Source organism: Akebia trifoliata, chromosome 12, assembly GCF_017979445.1.
Source record: "Akebia trifoliata isolate Shusen 1 chromosome 12, ASM1797944v1, whole genome shotgun sequence".
NCBI lineage: Eukaryota > Viridiplantae > Streptophyta > Magnoliopsida > Ranunculales > Lardizabalaceae > Akebia > Akebia trifoliata.
Window position 1 is genome coordinate 3,367,358 of NC_141386.1, and position 20,013 is coordinate 3,387,370.

General features: G+C 34.5%; 1 protein-coding gene across 1 annotated transcript; it reads right to left on the reverse strand.

Annotated features, from left to right (window-relative positions):
* Window positions 1–288: 288 nt before the first annotated feature.
* LOC147388638 (uncharacterized) lies at window positions 289–19,687 on the reverse strand. Its single transcript, XM_086417687.1, has 16 exons — window positions 19,555–19,687; window positions 18,414–19,448; window positions 17,122–17,251; window positions 16,827–17,028; window positions 15,982–16,068; window positions 15,812–15,871; window positions 15,608–15,694; window positions 14,737–14,808; window positions 14,491–14,546; window positions 13,829–13,914; window positions 6,887–6,977; window positions 6,429–6,586; window positions 6,241–6,332; window positions 4,397–4,477; window positions 3,542–3,615; window positions 289–691 (listed from the first exon to the last, which is right to left on the reverse strand). The coding sequence occupies exons 2-16, from the start codon at window positions 18,967–18,969 to the stop codon at window positions 616–618; spliced, it is 1,908 nt and encodes a 635-aa protein (XP_086273813.1). The 5' UTR covers window positions 18,970–19,448; window positions 19,555–19,687; the 3' UTR covers window positions 289–615.
* Window positions 19,688–20,013: the final 326 nt, after the last annotated feature.

The following is a 20,013-nucleotide window of genomic DNA, read 5'->3' on the forward strand; positions in this document are numbered from 1 at the left end:
TTTTTTACTCTTCACTTCTCCTCTCCCAACTTAACAATCCAAACAGGGGAAATGGAGAGAAACTCACTTATTTTCTCTTCTCTTCTCTCCATTTCTCTCTATCCATTTCAAAAAAATATATAAATAAAAATAATTGATTTCAAGAGAAATTTAATGGCAGCAACATATGTTAAAAAAAAATGTTTTACTAAAATGATATTTGGAAAAAAGAGAGACTGAGGCCCAACACTATTTTCAAGTCCTTAATGAAGATTGGGATATTTTGAAAGAGTCTTCATGCACAGGTAATGAGATTTTAAAGCTTCATTACTATTAATATTGCTCTCCCTCTTTCATCTATTATGCCTAAGAATATATATTTCCTTACAAACTGCCACAAACTAGCCGCACAAGCACCATATAAAAACATCATCATATACAAGTTACAACAAGAAGAGACCATCTGCCTAAATGATTCGTTCTTGAGATGTGCATCATTGCAGAAGGCGATAAGTAGCTGATATTGCACGGTTACAGATCAATTTGAGCAGCCCTTCCACATTCAGTAAATATTTGCAGCCATGGATAGGCATTCAAATCTTGAAGATCTTACATTGTAAGGAGAGTCCATGTGTTTTATATACATCCTTGATCGGTCATAGCTTGAGCAAGAGTTAGGAAAGCAGAGATTGTCGATCCGTGAGCTAATGCCCTGCAATGTAATGAACCATTGAACATTGTAGGTTGTATCCATGTGCTTATATATTATCCCAAAAAATTGATTGAATGATTCATTTCCCAACATTCATTTCTGTCTAAATTTTTGTTCTATGTTAATTCAAGTTACCTACTCCCACTACTTCAATCCACGTCATTTTTTACTTTTGTTCTCTCTTAAAACCTTCAACTGGATCAATTATTGGTCTTCGTTGCACATGACCAAACCATCTCAATCGATTTTCCTTAGTTTATCATCTAATACAATTACTACATTTTTACAAATCCATTCATTTCTATGTCTATCTTTCTTAGTCTTTCTAGTTATCCATCGTAGTATCCTCATCTCTGCTATGTGCAGTCTATGAACATGTTGAGGGATGTCTATGAAGGGAAAAAAAAAGAGTTGAAGAATATGCATTTACGTAAATATTACAAGGTGGTGTCTTAGCCAAAAAAAAACATATAAAAATGCATATATGTATATATGGTGAGCGTTCAAAGATAATCTTAGGGGGACAACGTTGGGAGACAAAATTTATCTTATATGCCTGAAAAGTTTCAGATTGGGCTGATTTTTTTGTAAGAATGATCTCTATAGTGAGGAGATCATCCTCACAAAAAATCAGCCCAATCTAAAACTTCTAAGCCCATCAAAAGTGATGAACAAATTAACGATAAAAATCAATGGTCCACAATTATTCAACTTTGTAAATCACTTTTGATGGGTTAGAAGTTTCAGATTGGGCTGATTTTTTTGTGAGGATGAACTCCTCACCATAGAGACCATCCTCACAAAAAATCAGTTCAATCTGAAATTTTTAAGCCATATAAGACAAATTTTATCTCCCAATGTTGTCTCCCTAAGACTGTTTGTCGAACACTACCTTATATATATAGGGAAATGCTCACGTATAAGACTTCATGGGAACATTAGCATTCTCCACCACATTCTTTTTTCAATAATACCCTTACTCATTTTATCTTTAGTGAAAAAAAGGATATATTAGTCTTTACATAATAAATACTTGTCTTTTACATAATAAATGTTAATAGCATTTTAAATGTATTGTTTGTAGTAAATGATTTGACAATCATTGTCAATATAATAAATGCATTTAAAAAGGGCATAATATATGTATTTATTATGTAAAAGACTAACATACCCTTTTCTTTTTCACTAAAAGACAAAATGGGTGGGAGTATTATTGGAAAAAGAATGTGGTAGAAAATGCTAATGTCACCATGAGGTCTTGGACGTTAATATTCCGGATGCCATCCATCTTACAAGATCCAATGGCATCTAACAATGTTGTAGAAAACGTTAAAAAAAAATGGACAGCATCCGAGTGGTTGTGTAAAAATAGTTGTCAGTTTTAGATGTCCCATGAATACATTCATATATGTATATCTATATATATATATATATATATATATATTGGACGTCATGGGGACTTTAGCAACCACCACAACATTTGATTTTCCAAAAATACTCCTACGAAGTATTTATTAATGTCTTTTAATGAAAGAAAGAAAAAAAAAAGATAAAGGGTGTCTGAGCCATTGTGCAATGGCATTTTTGTAATCTCAAAAAAGTTATTTACAAATGGAGTGACCAAGAGACCCTTGCTTTTTACACTAAGGGCGTGTTTGATTGTAGAGAAAATATTTACCTGGCAACTTATTTGCCAAGCAAATAATGTAGAAGCAATCATTTTCCATTGTCTGAGCACATCATGGAAAATCATGTGGACAACTAGATTAATTTTATTTTTAGCATTTTTAAATGTTATTTTATCATTTAATATATGAAATTTTACATATAAAAATGCTAAAAAATTAATCTATGATTTTAAATGACAATATATTAATATCATATATTAGATATTTTTTAATTTAGGTTTGTTGCCTAAATTAAAAAATGCTAAAAATAAATACTAAAAAATAACATTTAAAAAATTCTAAAAATAAAATTATTTTTTATTATTTTAATTAAACTAAAAATACCACCTTCTACTTTTTTTGTTTAGGTTCTGTTTTCTTTTAATTAAACTAGAAAGTGGTATGTGCAAAAGCACATGTATCAAAACGTCTTGATCGTAATTTAAAATATTGATTAAAGGATTTTTGAAGATTATATAGTAAAAAAGGATATTTTCGTAGTTTTCTTGAATAAATTCACAGACATATTCAAAGAAATTCTGACTGTCAAGGGGAATGGTTTGTGAATTCCAAAAAGCTATAGTGGCTAAACCTAATAAGATAGCAATTACGACCCAAGAACTTACATGGGCATCGACTTGGAAACCTCCTATTTGCTCATAGAAATGTTGGCCTACTTCCACACCGGTCGTATAACTCTTTTAGTGTGTTGATGGGACAGGGTAGAACATGAATATTGACCTCTGGAGTCTGGACTAACCACCTTGATTATAGAGTCGTGAGTCACACTTTTATGGGTTTTTGACCAAAATGACCTTGATTATACTAAGTTTAAAAGCAAAAGTGGAGGGCATTAATGAGATCCAAGTTTTGGTCTCATGTGGAAAATCGTTTTCCTAGGAGGGGGAGGGGTGAGAGATTTTTCACTTGAAGCGGCAAATTTGATGGGCAAGGCAAGTCTTTGTTTCCCTTGTTTTTAATTTACTTTGTTGGCAAACATGGTAAATTATTGGCTAGTGTTTGTCTTTCAATCAAACATGCCCTAAAAGAAAAAATAAAATACTTTTCAGGTGCATTTATGAAGAACCCAAGGTTGTGGAGGTTGTTAATGTCAGCGTGAAGTCTTGGGCGTTTTCATATAAATAGTATATTGCAAGGTGGTGAGTATGGTTTGAACACTTACTCAGGATTCTCTTTTGAATATCCAAAGTCAGTTGCTGCTTTGATGGCTTTTTGATATGTCTGTTTCATAGCATCCTGACACAGAAAGGAGGAAACAAAAATGGAGAATTCAGCAAGTTCCAATTGGGAGAATCACTCGCAAACCAAAAAAGAAGATAGCTGCCTATAAAGCATACACCTGTAAATGATGTCTCTCAAGTTCTCATTGGAACTGTCATCAACTAAGTTCACACAACGGAAATAGATGAAAAATACTACTTCTTTAGCTACTAGAACAATTCTAAATCCGCAAGAGTGATGAATAACATACCTCTAATGCATACTTCCTATTCTAACTCATCTAGAGATATCTCCAATGAAGACTTCTTAGATTGCTTCCTAGGACTCATTATTATCAATATCAGAATCAAAACAGCATAAGACGAGGACTAACATTGCTAATTTACTTAGAATAGACTTCCTTATTGAGTTCTCAATTTTTATCTTTTTAAACGCTTCTTATTTGTTGGGGGATTACAAGTAACAACTTCGATGAATTAAATTATATCGAGTAGTCTACATTGGCACCCATGTGGTGTTCCATATGTGGTGTAAGGCATTGCGCGCACATGGCTCACCCAGGCAGACTTCAAGGTAACCATTTCCTACTTTTCCTAAATATTTTTTAGGCCTCCTTTCGGCCAATCAATTGGTTCAGTTTTGGCAACTCCGGAGAAGTGAATGAGAAATGAACTTAATTGGATCGGAAACTTGGTGTCAACCTATTAACAAAGTTGCATAAGCATTTCCCCACAATATTTGCAGTTATGACATGAAAATTACAAGTGGAAGGATAAAAGGATACCAAAGAGCTTACCTGTAATTTAGTTTCAAATTCTTCAGGAGACCAATGCATCAAATTACACTCGCGATTTAATTCAAGTTCTCCAGCAGCAACCTGTTACCAAATTAGTTAAATATTTCATAGAGAAATAAGAAGACATTACATGATATACCTGTTAAGAATGATATCAGTATCAGCATAGATGAATGTTGCCATTACAAAGTAAATAGATTCAAATAGTGCATTTTCTTTCTTTGCTCCTTTTTGGCTTTTTTTGGTATGAGATTGTATCAAGGAAAAAATAAGGTCCTACACAAAGCTTCTGAATTATGAGCACTGCTGTATATGCACCCACCACCTTAGCCAATGAATCTTGCCCACAAAGTCCATTTTTGGGTTGACCAGGTGGATATTTTTTTGTTGACCAGATGAACACTGCCATAAATTTGGCACATATTTACATTGAAGCAGTCATGCAGAGATCATGATAATTAAAGCTTGAGAACTCCACTAGTGTTGAAATGTAGGATTGCATTGCCAGCCCCAAGCCTGGATGGAGGTGCCAGTTTGGGAGCAAACCTAAAGCTAGTGTCATGGCTTTTAAAATATCGGAATGTATCGATATGAATCCGTATCCATGGTTTAAATATCGTATCAATTGAATGTTCAGTTAATGAAAAAACCGATACGGTATCAGCAGAAACATTCAATGCAAACTGACACATTTCCGAAACATTCCATGTTTCGAGGTCAATGTTTTGAATCGGTTTTCATCGATAACGATACATATCGACCGATACATTCCGACATTTTAAACCATGTCGGTATCAACCAAGACTGAAACATTGACTGGTTTGGGAATGTGTCAGTTTGTATCTACTGTAGCGGCCGATACCGTATCGGTTTTTTCATTAACCAAAACATTCAATCGATACAATATTTTGGGAAAATTACTTAAAGGCCCGTCGCAGAGGGACTTCTTTCTAAATAGTCCCTAAGTTTTCAACGGTTGCTTGGCAGGACATTCAGTAAACTTTTTCTTTCTAAATGGTCCCTGGACCTCATCTTCCACATTTCTCACAATTAAATGCCCTAACCGTTGGAACTCATCGTTTTCATCAAAAAATTGGATTTTTGACACTTCAATCAAGTTTCGGAGATTCCATTCCATCAGAAAGAATTTAAGAAAGAAGAAGAAGCCATTTTCAAAGGTTTTTTCAAACATTTTGAAGATGTATGTAAAAAACTAGGGTCTTTTCACTTTTTTTTTAATTTTTGGATGAAAATCAATCAATAATGGTTCTTTTGGGTTGAAATCATATAAACAAGTCATTATCTTAAGTTTTTCGACGATCTTTCCATGATTTTAGTCGGAAAAACTTGAAAATTGAAAATGGGTGGGTTTTACCAGTGTCAAGTTCACCACTTTTTATTTAAAAAAACGGTGAACTCGACAGTAATTAAAAAAGTGTCGAGTTCGACAGTACATAAAAAGTGGTGAACTCGTCAGTAAATAGTGGTGAGTTCGACAATAAAAAATTTGAACTTGACACTAAATAAAAAAGCTTCAAGTTCAACAGTAAAAATTATGAACTCAACAGTACGAGGGACCATTAAGACAGAAAAAGTTTACTAAATATCATGCCAAGTGAACATGCAAAAGTTAGGGACCATTCAAAAAGAAACCCGTCCGCGAGGGTCCTTCAAGTAATTTTCCCTATTTCAAACCACGGCTAGTGTCAGTCTATTCACATGAATTCACAAATAAAGCATAGCAACAGACGATAAAAAATTATTTGAATCGCTACATTTTCTTGTATGAGACAAAAAGATATAAATCATGCATGGGTGGGGAGCAAGTGAATAGTTAATCATACCCCTCCAGCACCAGCAGCCTTTGCTGGAGCAATCAGAATATTAGCTTTCCTAAGTACCTCAATAGCTTGAGGGGTACAGGGCATAGTTGAACCTGGAACTCACATAGTAGCCCATTATTATTACCAGGAAGAACAACAAAAAGATTAAGGAAATATACAAGACAATGCAACCAAGGTAGAAATACTACCTTCTATAAGTATGCGACAACCTGAATTAACCAAATTAATAGCATCAGATTGCTCAATTTCATTTTGTGATGCACAAGGAAATGCGAGATCACAACTTTCATTCCAAGGTTTGGCATCTTCATAATACTTGGATCGAGCATACGTCTTAGAATAGTCTCTGCAAAGGTAAGATACGAACAAAATAAGCATAAAGTTTCTACAACTGCATATTGATGAAAGATGAAGGTCCTATTAGGATAGAAGGAAAAAAGTAACTAGGGAGAAAATAACTTTGGGAGAAAGTAGCTTTTAAAAAGTAGAAAGTAGTTTCCCTTTCCTTTTCAAAAAGTAATGATTTTTCTTTTTAAAAGTAGTTTTCTAAAATGTATCCAAACTTACTTTTTGACTTTCAAAAGTAATAAAGTTACTTTTTTGTGTATCCAAATGGGCTAGAAATGTGGTAAGAAGGAAAACATACCTCAAACTCCTTTGTTGAGCTTTTATATCTCTTAGAAGTGACATTTTCATATAGTCAAATCCTTCATCATCCACTAAATAGCCCTTGGAATCTGCAAAAGTAAGAAACACAATATCATCACAATATCTGCTCATATGTGATTTATACAAGCTACTTGCATGATTTGCAATTCCAAAATATGAACTTAAGAATAAGTGCTCATTACAATAATGCCTTGCTTGTTTCCATCACTAGTGAACTCAATTTTAAAAGTCTTACATCTTAATTGCTAGGCCATTAACAATAGTGCACCATGGCGCAAATCCATGTCCCAAAAGGTAAACCATGTTAAAACCCTAAAAGAAATCGAAAAAGATGAAAAAATAAACTTGGGGGAGGAAAAGCACCTACTATAGTTCTTCACACTTCAATTACTTGTTTAGAAGATATACTAGAAAAATGCCAGAATATCCTTGCAAGTTAAAACTATTATCACCATCATACTCAAAGCCTTGCCCCAAAAATTGGATCGGCTAAACAAATTAGTCCATTCATTTTTCTTTGAATCAATATTTTAGACCCTTCAACTTGCACATCCTTCCAACCGGGGCTTTAATCGACCTTCATTGCCTAGGAGAGCCGCAAAAACCGATTGTGTGGCCTGAGGCTGCCCAATCAATCTTGCATTTTTTCCCTTAATAACCAATTTCCCCTTTGAAGTAATCGCTGTGCATTTTGGAGTTGTGGAGAATCAAACCATTTCAATCGACTTTCCCTAAGTTCATCACCTATTAAGGTCTAAGTTCATCACCTATTGAGGTAACTCTTTCATTTTCACAAATGTGTTCATATCTAATTTTAGTTTTCTTAAGCATTTCAACATCATCAACTCTACGATGCGCAATATATGTGCGTGTTGTCTCTTGAATGTTGGTCATACAATACTCCAAAAGCACACTTCCACTTTAACCATCCTCTCTACTTGCAAGGACAACATCTTCTTCAACCTCTCCATCCTTACAAATAATAGAGGTGAGATAATGAAAATGGTCACTCCTCTTGACCATAAACTTTTAATGGTTGTTCTTTCTATCGGTGTAATTCTTAAAAATGCATTTCATGTACTTCGTCTTGGTTCTACTTATTCTGAAGACTTTGGACTCCAAAGCAGCTCGCCAAAGTTCTAGTTTTGTATTGACTTTCTCTCTTGTAGACATCTTTCTCACCCTCAGTAATTCCCTACATTTTATATAAATCATCATATGCCTTATGCTAGCTTCATATACCACTCTCTTTACTTCTTTTTTACCATCTTTAGATTTCCTAAATTTTCTTTGTTTCTATTTGTCAAGCATATTAATACAATCTTTTCCCTAAAGACCTTCGGAAGATCACCCACCTCTAGTTTCTTTACATGTGTGACAAATTTTCATAGATTCCCTAATAACCTTTTCCGCTACTCTTTTAATACATTTAGCTAGTCCTTCCTACATCATTGTGGTTTTTGTGTTAAGTTCCATATTTCCATATCATTTTTATTTTCTCTTTTGAGATTCCACCACCTAATTCTTTTGCATCATTTATTTTCATTCCTTGATCTTTTAATGTAACTTTCTAAAATTACTAACATGTATTGTGTAGTTAAAATTCAATAATATATACTACATCTTGCAATAAATAGCAAGAATGCCTTGTAGAATGGACCTTACATGTTGCCGTATTCCCACATGCATGTGAATACACATCAATCATACTCAACTTCTCAAATACTTTAAAAGCAATCCTTTTCCAAGGACTTGACAAAAACACATTTGTATATCCCTCTAACTTAACAAACGAAGTACTAAATTGTTTGATATTTGGGCCAACTATATATATAAAAAATACAACTACGAAGCCCACTGAACTACAGTTTTGTGGACGTATAAACATCCACTCAGTTACGATTTTGTAAGGTATAAATATTGAGACAAAGGAATGACATCCATACACCCCCACTTTATTACATTTCCTCTTCTCCCCCTTCAACTTTATTGTTCCCCCATCCCCCCCCCCCCGGCCTCTTTTTTTAATAATACCCTCTCTTAACTATATTATATTTCTTCTTTTACCCCTTTAACCCCAAGGAGGATGCCCGCGCCTAGTATATCTATATAATGAAACACAACGATGGACCCCACTTCTATGTCTCAATCTTTATACCCTCACAAAACTATAGCTCGAAGTAAAGCAACCTCGAACTACAATTTTGTGAGGTATAAAGATCGTGACAAAGGAGTAGAGTTCCACAACCCCACTTCATTGCCTTTCTTCTTCTCCTGCTTTATTGTTCTCTCATTAGCATAAATCCTACTTTCAATCTTAATCTTATTTCAAATTGAATTAGTTATCAAATGATATTCCCACTTATGTTGAAACTAGTACTTGTCCTTTGCTTGATCAGTAGAAAGTTGTACTTTTTCTCTTTTTATGCTTAATGAATTAACTTTCTCTCTATCTCTATATGTTAAAATTGAGTATTAGTAATCCAATGATATCCTTCTCTTTCCGCACCTAAAAGTTGTACTTGATCTGTCATTGAAGACAATTGTTGATTGTGAGTTTGATTCAATTTATGAAGCAGCAGTTTCTTCTCTAAAGGCAGTTGTTTCATTAGCTGAATTGTTTTACCCAGAGTGAGATATCACATTGTTCAAGGAACCCTAGATGTTGTCTGAGTAAAGGATCATCAACAAGTAAGACTACAACTTGGGCGGGCCAAACCCGATGGGTTCAACCCAACCTTGGGTCAGGTTTGGGCACAATTAGCTAGGGTTCTGGCTCAGGTTTGGGCAAAAAAAAAAATTTGACCGAATCAAATCGGACTAGGTTCAGGCATAGACACCTGAACTTTGCCTGATTTGTCCAAACTCGAACTTAATACGATTATAATTTTTTTTTTTTAAATTAAATATTTTTTTTTTTCTTTCTCATTCACAATTCACATTTGAAACTTTAGTTAATCATCTTTTTTAGGATATATAATTGTAAATTTTATTTTTTTATATACCACTTATCTTTATATAAGCCATTATTATTAATAAATTATCTAATATTAATGAGGAATGAGCCAACCCGATCAACTCGACTTGGGTTGGGCTTGGGTTGAGCTTTTTATGCCCGAGGTCGGTTGGGCATGTGCACGGACTAGTGTTTGTCAAGTGTGGGTTGGACAAGGGTTGATCCCCAACTCAACCCAACCTGCCCGAGTTGCAACCCTAACAATAATGGTGTTCTAGTGCGTTGTAGATTCTTATCCAAGACTTGTATCATTTGATGATGCCATGTGAATCGCTAGAAACATGTGAAGTGTATGGCTAACCCAATAACGAAAGTTTCATAAGGGGACTGGAGCAGGCTACCATGAGACAAAAGATCTTCTTTCTAAAGAGATTCGATTCGGAACTATTATATGTCCAAGGTCCAATATTGAAATCATTTCAGAGGTTTTCCCTGACTTTGTCCGTGTCAACAAACAATTCGAAATACCTCGACTTTTTTAGAACAGGTCCGAGTCAAATAGCAATGATTCGAAGCACTTCTTTTTATTTTTATACTATTTCGGAAACCCAAGGACTCAATCGTACGGATATGTGAAATATAGGATTTCCAATCCTAGTAGGAAAATAAGGGAAACAGATACTCAATTTTAAGTGAGTAAACATAATTACATACTCGATCTCATAGATACATAAAGAATTCTGTGAAAAGCCGTATTCGATGAAAGTCAATCTTTCATATCTTTCGAAATCCACCCTACTTGGAAAACCCTTCAACTTTATTGTTTTTCTTCTCCTTTGCCCCTTTTTTAATAATAGCCCTCTAACTTTACTATATTTCCTCTTTTACCCCTTTAACCCTAAAGAGGATGCACGTGCCTAGCGAACTCTAGTATATACATATGAAGAATGCTAATGACCAATGCAAACAATGGATGCTAGCAACCTCCAATACCTTATTTTTCTATATAAAAGCCTAAATCTTCTAGAAGAAAAAAACAAAGGCTTCGTTGTCTTTGTATGGTCTTCACAAGTTATTTGCGAAAATTTTATCATGTAATGACATCAAAACCCCCTTGCTTCTTTTCTACTAAAAGACAAAAATATTATTTTTTAGGGACTTCTAAGAAAAACAAAGGTCATGAATGTTACTAGCATTCAATGCTTGCATAGGGCATTAGTAAGTAGTGGTTAGAATTCTGTATATATAGAGAGTAAGAGGAGAGACCTAATATCTAATGAAAACATTGCAGTTAGTAACCTCCAATACCATGTTTTTCTTTTTCATAAAACAATTTAAAAGCAATCATTTTTTATCTTCAAGTGACAAAAGGTAAGGGCTTATTGTCATTGTATAATGGCATTTTTGTAAATATCACAAAACGTAAAAAATTTACAAAGATGTCATTGCACAATAACAATAAAACCCTTACTTTTATCACAACAAGAAAAAAGATCACGTTTTAGGAGGTTTTATGGGGAAAAATGGACTTGGAGACGGCTAATAAACAACACTTGCATTGGATTAAGCATTTCCCGTACTCGTACATACCCCAATTATTGGAGTCAAAGACATGAATCCTATTTCAACATTCAGACCTATCTTCAGTCGTTTCTTCATTCAAAGCGTGCCTTCCTGTATTTTACTACTACTTCCCGCCATGTTATTTTCAACCTTCCTCTCACCCTTTTAGAAACTTACACCAAAGCACTCTTTTTTATTGATGGCATATTACTGTTTTTTGTACACACCCAAATCATCTCAACCAACTTTCCTTTATTTGTCTCCTATCAGGTCTGTTAATTACTAGATCCCCTCAAAGAAGTCAATTCTAATATTTAGTTTATAGTCTTACCACTCATCCATCTAAACACCCTCATCTCTTCTACGATGCTTCTAAGAACATGTTAATTTATCAACAAAAAAAAAAAAATTCTAAGAGCATGTTGCTTATTGATTACCAAGCATTTGGCTCCATAAAGCATAGTTGGTCTTATTACTATATTATAAAATTTCCCCCTTTACTTTGGTCAGTACACATCAATCATATAATACTCTAGAAGCGCTCCATTTTATTCAAAACAGATTTTATAGGTCAACTTCTCATGAATCTCTACATTTTTATGGATAATTGAACAAAATTAAGTGGTTTCTTGGGGGTATTTATTGCCCATCGATCACAATTTTCAATTGGGGGAAACGAAGGACATAAGGAACCTCACTTTTGTTCAATTATAAATAAATAACCACTTTGATGGAGATTTGTAGCATCATTCAAGTAAATACAGATTGAAATCATAATTTTAGATGAGCTTGTGATATAGCTCACACTATAGCTCCATCTCGTCACCAGCAATTCACACACTAGCCACAACTCCAGTACACGTCTTTATTAATGTCAATATACTTGCTCAATACTCAATTTTAACTAATACGGCCTAATTAACTCTTTAGAAACTCTATCATATGCTTTTTCTAAGTCTATAAAAATCATGTGCAATTTTATATTATTTTTTATAAGTATACCCAAGTGCAAATTCTTCCTATGTTTTCTCAAAACTTCTCCATTCTTAAAGAAACATCGATATTCTTATACAAGTTCCTGAGGCTGATATGTAGATGAGTCTAGGATCAATTTTGTGAGTGAATATCCATGATTCACAACAAAAATCATCCAAGTATGACTATAAAAAGTGATTGTCAAGTTAAAATATTCTAGATCGTTCATTTCCACATTAGTTTTGACTCCATTTTTCACAATGTGTGAAGTTTAATAATGGACAGATTTTTCCGAGGATGACCACCATAGTGAGTAGACAATCCTCATAAGAGGAAAGACCCCTACTCATATTATGAGCCTAATACAACCCACTAAGAACATCCCAACAATACAAGTGGTATGGTATGGTCGATTAATCATGTCAGTGTTTGAGTAATTTGTTGTGAGACCAGTATGTTCATTAGTCGGTCTGTCAATGGCATCCCCATGTTCATCTAGTTGTACAAGTAGCAGAGTCTATTTTAGAAGATGATTGAAAGATAAGAGAGAGAGATTTTAATCCCATATTTTTCATAAATGGGTACCATTCTCACCTCTTATATGCAGACTTTTTCTCTAGGAGACCACACATTCCTCTAAAACAGACATGGGTGCTCCATTTATCAAAAATAGGGAAACGCAACTTCTTTATTTATTTACATGGTTCATTTATCCTTGAAAAAGAATCCTACCAAGTTATTGCAGTGCATTGTCCCTGCTTCCAAAAATGTGATTACCAAATCTCACAACTTGTAGAACCAAATTTTTTTTCATATCTAGTCAATGTTTTCAAAGGTGTTGGAGGCTTACACTTGAGTCTCACCTAGAGGGAGGCTTTAACAAAAGGTGTTTTCCCTCAAAGTCTTACACCTTAATCAAAGTAACATTGAAAAAAACTTTTCTCACTGGATAAGTGTTTTTTTCACTTTCCAAAATATATAAACACTATCCAACTCGACTGTAATAGCCAATTGAAATAAACTGAACATTTAGTGATGTACAACTGATTTTATATCTTCTCAGCTTCCCTCCTGTGTACTGGATACTATTTTAGTTCTTTTGTAGGCATGATGGACACTACAGTTGCCAAGTTTGTAAGAATGCAGGATATCAGCAATGCATTACAAAGTTAAATGAGATGCATAGTTTTCATGAATTGTACTTTAATAAGTGGAAGAAATATTAATTAAGTAAAATATATAGATAAATGAGAAGCGTCTTGCAAAGGCAATTGAAATACCAACATATTCCTTAATTCATATGCACTCAAACCTTCAAATTTATATCTGAACCTGTGTGTTTTTAATCCTAGTGAAGTGCAAATGTCAAAAATAGTACCACCCATAGGCATCAAGTCATAAAAGATATGGAAAACTAACGATTACCCGATATTGTAATGGGGAGAGCACCATAAGCAAGAAGTTTCTCCAAGACATGCATCGCAATCTTTCCCGAACCACTTACTACACATCTGAAGATGAAAAGTTCAAAAGGACCAGCAAATTAGCATAACAACCCCCAGCTAGTACTTTAATTTATATAATATAAAGCACTTCCTTTAGTTATTCAATCAGTAAACAAGTCCAAAAAAAATCTTATTGTTCAAGTGTTCAAGCAGGAGCATAAAAGTTCTATAAATTTAACAAAAATAATGACTAAAAGACAAGAGGGAATTATATCCAAAGCACGAAGTCTTAAAACTTCCTTAATATGTCAAAGATTGACTTAGTTGGTACATAAATAGTGATAATAAACACAATCATTTTGTAGGTATAGAAATCATGTATCTTTATAGTCATAAATGATTCTTGACAACAATGGCACCAAGAAAACAAATCATGAGTAAACAAATCTTGAATATAGGATGGACTTCAAAATCCTATCATAACTCTGTATAGGCTTCCAAATCCAGTTAGAAACCTTTTTTTTTTTTTATAAGTTCAACATTTTATCAGAAAAAATGGGTTGAGATGGCTCCAAGATTACAAAAAACTTATCAAAAAGGTAAAAAGAAACCGAAAACTAACTACACTATTCAGTTAGAAACCTTAATCCCTTGAGTTCTTTATTTATTTCTGCCAGTATAAGCTGGGCAAAAAAGACCTGCAGAGAAGGCATGGAAATTTGTGAGATTGAAAACTGAACAAGGAGAAAACATTATTTTACTTACATACCATACACGTTATAAGAGGAAAAAAAAAAAGAAAGGCCAGTAATAGAAACAAAGAACTCATAGATGGATTAAAAAAAATCAGGCAAAACAATTTCGGAGTTAACCAGAAAAAAAAGTTACCAATCCATAGCCGGTAGCTTCAGTTCGAAGGCTAGAACCAGACCAGAAAATCCTTGGCCCTGTAAAACTTCCCTGCATAAGTAAAATATACACATGAAATCCTAAAGACAAGACACGAAAGTTCGATTTCCTGGAACATTTAATGAATTTGGCAATTCGGACACATGTCGTAACAATGGGACAAGCTTTATCATTTGATATTGGAAACACGTTGTGAAGTGTCCAATTAATGGCATTAACATGTTTTATTTATTTTGGCATGTAGTAACAACAATGTTGTAGCCTGCATGCCAGTGGGTTGAAATACCACAACCAAAGATGTGCATCAAACACAACAGCGTTGCACCTTTTTCTTTATTGATTTTTCTTGTTTTTAATAAATAGCATGTGAAGAATGTTTTGAGAAAAGAATGAATAATACAAGTGACTGGGAAAGATAATTCCAAAAGAAAAAAATATATAGAAGAAACTATTGACAGCCGATCACATACTCCATGGTGTTTTCCCTTTCCTAGTATTTATTTAATGCGTCAACAAACCAAGAAAATCAGTGAATCAATGGTATCAAGTAGTTTTTCCATGAGAGAGAGAAAGAGAGATAGCAAAAACTATTAATAATCATTCATCCTCTTGGCAACTTAATGCCAGGAAGAAATGACCACCAATACAACAATCACTCCACTGCATATGGTTTTCTCATAGATAATACCATTAGTTTCTTTAGATAATCCTCAAAAAAAATATGAAAATATTCTTAAATTCAACATTTCTTGATGATGAAAATATTGGGTGCACAAAATAAAGTCATGGAACCAACAAGTTCTGGTAGAAGCATTACTATTTTCTAGTACTCAATAAGAGTCATATATACCTGAAAATGACCAGCTAGACGTCTATATTGTCCAAAGAGATAACTCATCTCCCTGGGGCCAACACCCATGTCTTCTGAAGGAAGATCCTGTATTGAAAATCACGGAGAAACAAAACACAGTAAAATAAAAATTATGTTTGATGGATTTAACACTTGAATCACTGTTGACCTGAAACTAAACAAAGTCAATAGTTTTATTCTTACCTGATCGGGACCCAAATACCGATATAGCTCATTCATAAAACTTTGGCAAAATCGCATGATCTGCCAACATTAGTTTCAGATACATTAATGAGAACCTCTATTAGGACACTCATTTGTAATGTAGTGTCCCTTATCACAATAAGGAACTCTCGGAAAGGAAAAAAATATACCTCATTCTCGCTTTTTCCTTTTGGATCAAAATCACTTCCTCCCCCGCCACCTCCCAGTTTGTATGGTGATAAGGCATTTTTTAGAGTCTGTAACAAGATAAGAGTCTGCTCAAGCACTTTGAAGACTCAAATCAATTCGCATCTAAACAAAATTTAATCCTAGAAGTCAATTAACTGGTATAACAAGAGGAACCACGACTATCGATCAAAAAAATAAAGAGAGGAAACACGACAAAGTTGTGAATCCAAGTTTCAGTGATACACAACCAACTAGCAAAATCTAGTCATTGAGATCAGAAGTATCCATTAAGTTCTTATAATTATGAAAAATACTTTCTTTAGTAAGAATTTAAGCCTTACTAAGGGTCGTTTTGCTTAAATGGATTACCACATTAGCAATCCAACACTACAGCCCTCTAGATTTCATGGAAAAACTCAAATCAAAAAACAAATTCTTTTAGGCTTGATCCAAGGTTTTGAGAATGGACGGCTACCGAACTTCCACGGAACTCCCAAATTTAAAATTAAAATTCAATGGTGAAAAATAACCTTTTTTGGAAGAAAAAAAATTCAAAGTTCATAGAATTGTGTCCTCTACAACCCTGAAGCATCGGATCATGTGTTAGAATGTCACAAGGTACTTAGTAAGGCTAGTCGGACTCTATTATTATTGCTACTAGAATAAAATTCAAGTAGTGACCAGCAAGGGTACCTACATACTTGTAACATGCATCTCCACTATAACGCAAATATCAATGGAAGACACATAATGGAGCTAAGTACGCAGAGTGTACTACATAAAGGGTAGGAAGAAAATTCTTGACCACCATGAACAAAAATAATACCTGTTCAAACCCGATGAACTTGGCAATACTTAAGTTCATAGATGGATGATAACGGAGACCACCTCTGCATGGACCCAATGCCTGGCTGAATTGTACACGAAATCCTCGATTCACATGTGTTTCTCCTTTGTCATCAATCCATGACACTCGAAAGACAATTATTCTCTCAGGTTCTAACAAACGCTCCAGGATGCGGACATAACTAAAACAACCAAAAAAAAGGACCAATTCGTAGATTTGAATTTCCTTTGCTCAGGAGCCTATTAAAATAGTCTGTTTATAATAGTAAACTCACTGAGAATTCTTTGCAATCACTCGTTCTAAAGAATGAATTGCGTCTTGCACTAACTGTATGAACTCAACCTCGTGAGGGTCCCTTCTTAGCGCAGCTTCAATAATTGATCCAGCAGTTTTTGACGTAAGAGCTTCATTAAGAAGCGAGTCACAGTAAGCCAAGAAAATTAAGCAATTAGACAAAAGCATACTGCTAGACTTTAAGGTGCATGATTTTGAACTTAACACTGCAATTCACAACAAAATCATATAAATCGAACCTCAGATGTAAATTTTCAAACTGAACTACCGCCGCAACTTCATGATAATCTCTATCTACTATTGTACCTATGCCATTTTTTATTTCTAAAAAATATCATTTTTACTATCTAATATTTCACTGTGAAAACACCTCTCTTCCACCAATCCACACTTTGTAATTTAAAACATTGACGCAAGGATGTGTGAATATTAGATAGGAAAAAAGGATATTTTGTAATTTTGAAAACTAACCAACATGATTTCAGGGACATGCAATGCAATTTTCTTGGTTGTTAACCAAAATGACCCTGATTATATTAAGTTTAAATATTAAAGTGGGGGTATTTTTTGAATCCAAATTTTAGTGCCAAACCACTTCTACTCCGCCTTCTCTCAATATAATAGTAAAGATATAGATACAGTCCGACCTTGTGGCGCCCAAGAAGAGTATAGTTCACCATGTTCCAAAATCCAAATTAATGGTCAATTTACCATTATTAAAAGCAACATCAAGACATTCAAGTTGAAAAAGGAGCTTTATATGCAGGATATCATCTTTAGCGTTGTGGGCTTGTTGTTTTATTGGTGCAAAAAACTTCATGAGTTCAGGGGGGGTCTTTGTTTGAAGATTTCTTGTTCAGGTGGCATTTATCTGCAGAGGGTGATTGCTCCCTTGGGTGTAGGGGGTTTTGCAATTTGTTTGTTGTGTGTTGTTTGTGGTTCTTTCTGTTTTTGAGGCCTTTTGGCCGTTGTTTGTTGTCTCTTCCTTTGAGAACTCCTTGTCCTCTTTTCAATAAAACTTCTTGGTTATCAAAAAAAAAGGTATGAGGGAACATGGCTACTGAGCCAAGTTGTATCACTTAGACTGTTTTCAGTTCAATTGAGAATTTTGAATGAAAATTTTGATGATCCCTAATAAATACATATTGGAGAGAGTGAGACACACATAACAAACAAAATCCATAGAGTGAAGACTAAAAAAGTAGATTTTACCTAAAGATGAATGCTCATTAGAATTTTCCAGACAAGAAAAAAAGGAACACCGTAACAAACCTTTAACATATATGGATTTGTCAACTATGTTTAAAATCTTATCCTTGGAAGCCATCTGGAGCCGAAGAGCCTCCTTATGAAGAAGACTATTGTTGTGTTCTTCTAACGCACTCATCTGCATATTCCTACTACCTTCGTTTCCATACGGATTCCTCCTATGCTTCCTCCCATACTCCCTACACACAGAGCAGAATATCCTCGCCGTACCCTCCTTGACATCAACATAGGCCCATTTATAGGTATCAGCCCATTCCTCCCTCCATCTCTTCACAACCTTCTTCTTCCTTTTCTTCTGTTGAATTTTGCCTAACTCTTGTTCTTCGTTCAGGTGGTGAGGAACCATAAGCATTTGCTTCTGTTCTTCTTGATCTTCATTAACGGGATCTTGTGAAACACTCATAAGATGTGTGTCGGTGAACGATGGGTCATCGTCTCCTGCACCAATTTCCAAATCAATCTCCTCCCCAATTTCCCGCACCACCAAATGATGTCGTTGTTCCTGTTGAATCAAGTTGATCTCATCCATTCCATGATTCATCTCTAAACCCCTCAACATCGATAATCAGCATAGAAACCTTACCCAATCCTCCCTTTTTGCAACAAATCCTCTCAAAATCTAGCAATTCAGCTAAAGAATAATACCGATAAACTAAGGATGAATCAACCCTCTCAAAACAACATCTCTTGTATTAATCTAAAACAAACCCCACATTAATCTCTGCAATAAAACTCCCAAAAAAAAATAAAAATAAAATCCTCCCTAGAAACCTGAGACCAATAACCAATTTTCAAAAACCAACACTTAGATATAATTCATCTCTTTTTCACCTTAAAACAAAAAACCCATAACTCTCAGCATCTAAAACCTCACAATTTTCAACTAGAAAATAATAACTACAAAAAGCCCACCATAAGATAGTCTCAGAGGTTCCTTTTGACTGTAAATCTCTTTGTTCTCAACTCTGCTCAAACAATCACCAAAAACCCAACTTTGTTTTTGATTCACAGCAATCTACAGACAATGGAGAGATCCCACTGATGAAAAATCGAAGAATTCAATCAATAAATGAGAAAAATATGGCGCAGAAATCCTCTAGAAAAACGTCAGAGATGTTGAAAGAAATAGTGAATAATTACGTACCTCTGAATCAAAAAGGAGGACAGAATAGAGAACCCAAGTTGCAGTTTCACTTTCTTTATTGAGCACTAACTGTGATTCTCTCCTCTGTGTGAGAGTTTCTGAGAGAGAATTAAAGGGAAAAAGGTGTTGCCATGATTCCTCTAATTTAAATATCATTTTAAATGTAATACTTATTGGGCCCATTGATACATGGGCTTTTGGCCCACTTCTTCGAGCCTACTGGTCCGTTAAGAACAAGGAGTTGTAGCTTCTAAGGGTGCGATTGATTGCGCTTCAAAACGCAAATTTACCGGCATTTGCGTCAAAACGCGAGATTTTAATTTTTTTTGAGTGTTTGATACAATGTTAAAACGCAGCGTTTTGAAGTTTTTAACGCAGGTTTATCATTTTTACCGCTGTTTTGAAAAGCGGGTGTGAGGAGCTTCGCGCAACCGCGTTAAAACACGATAATATAAAAAG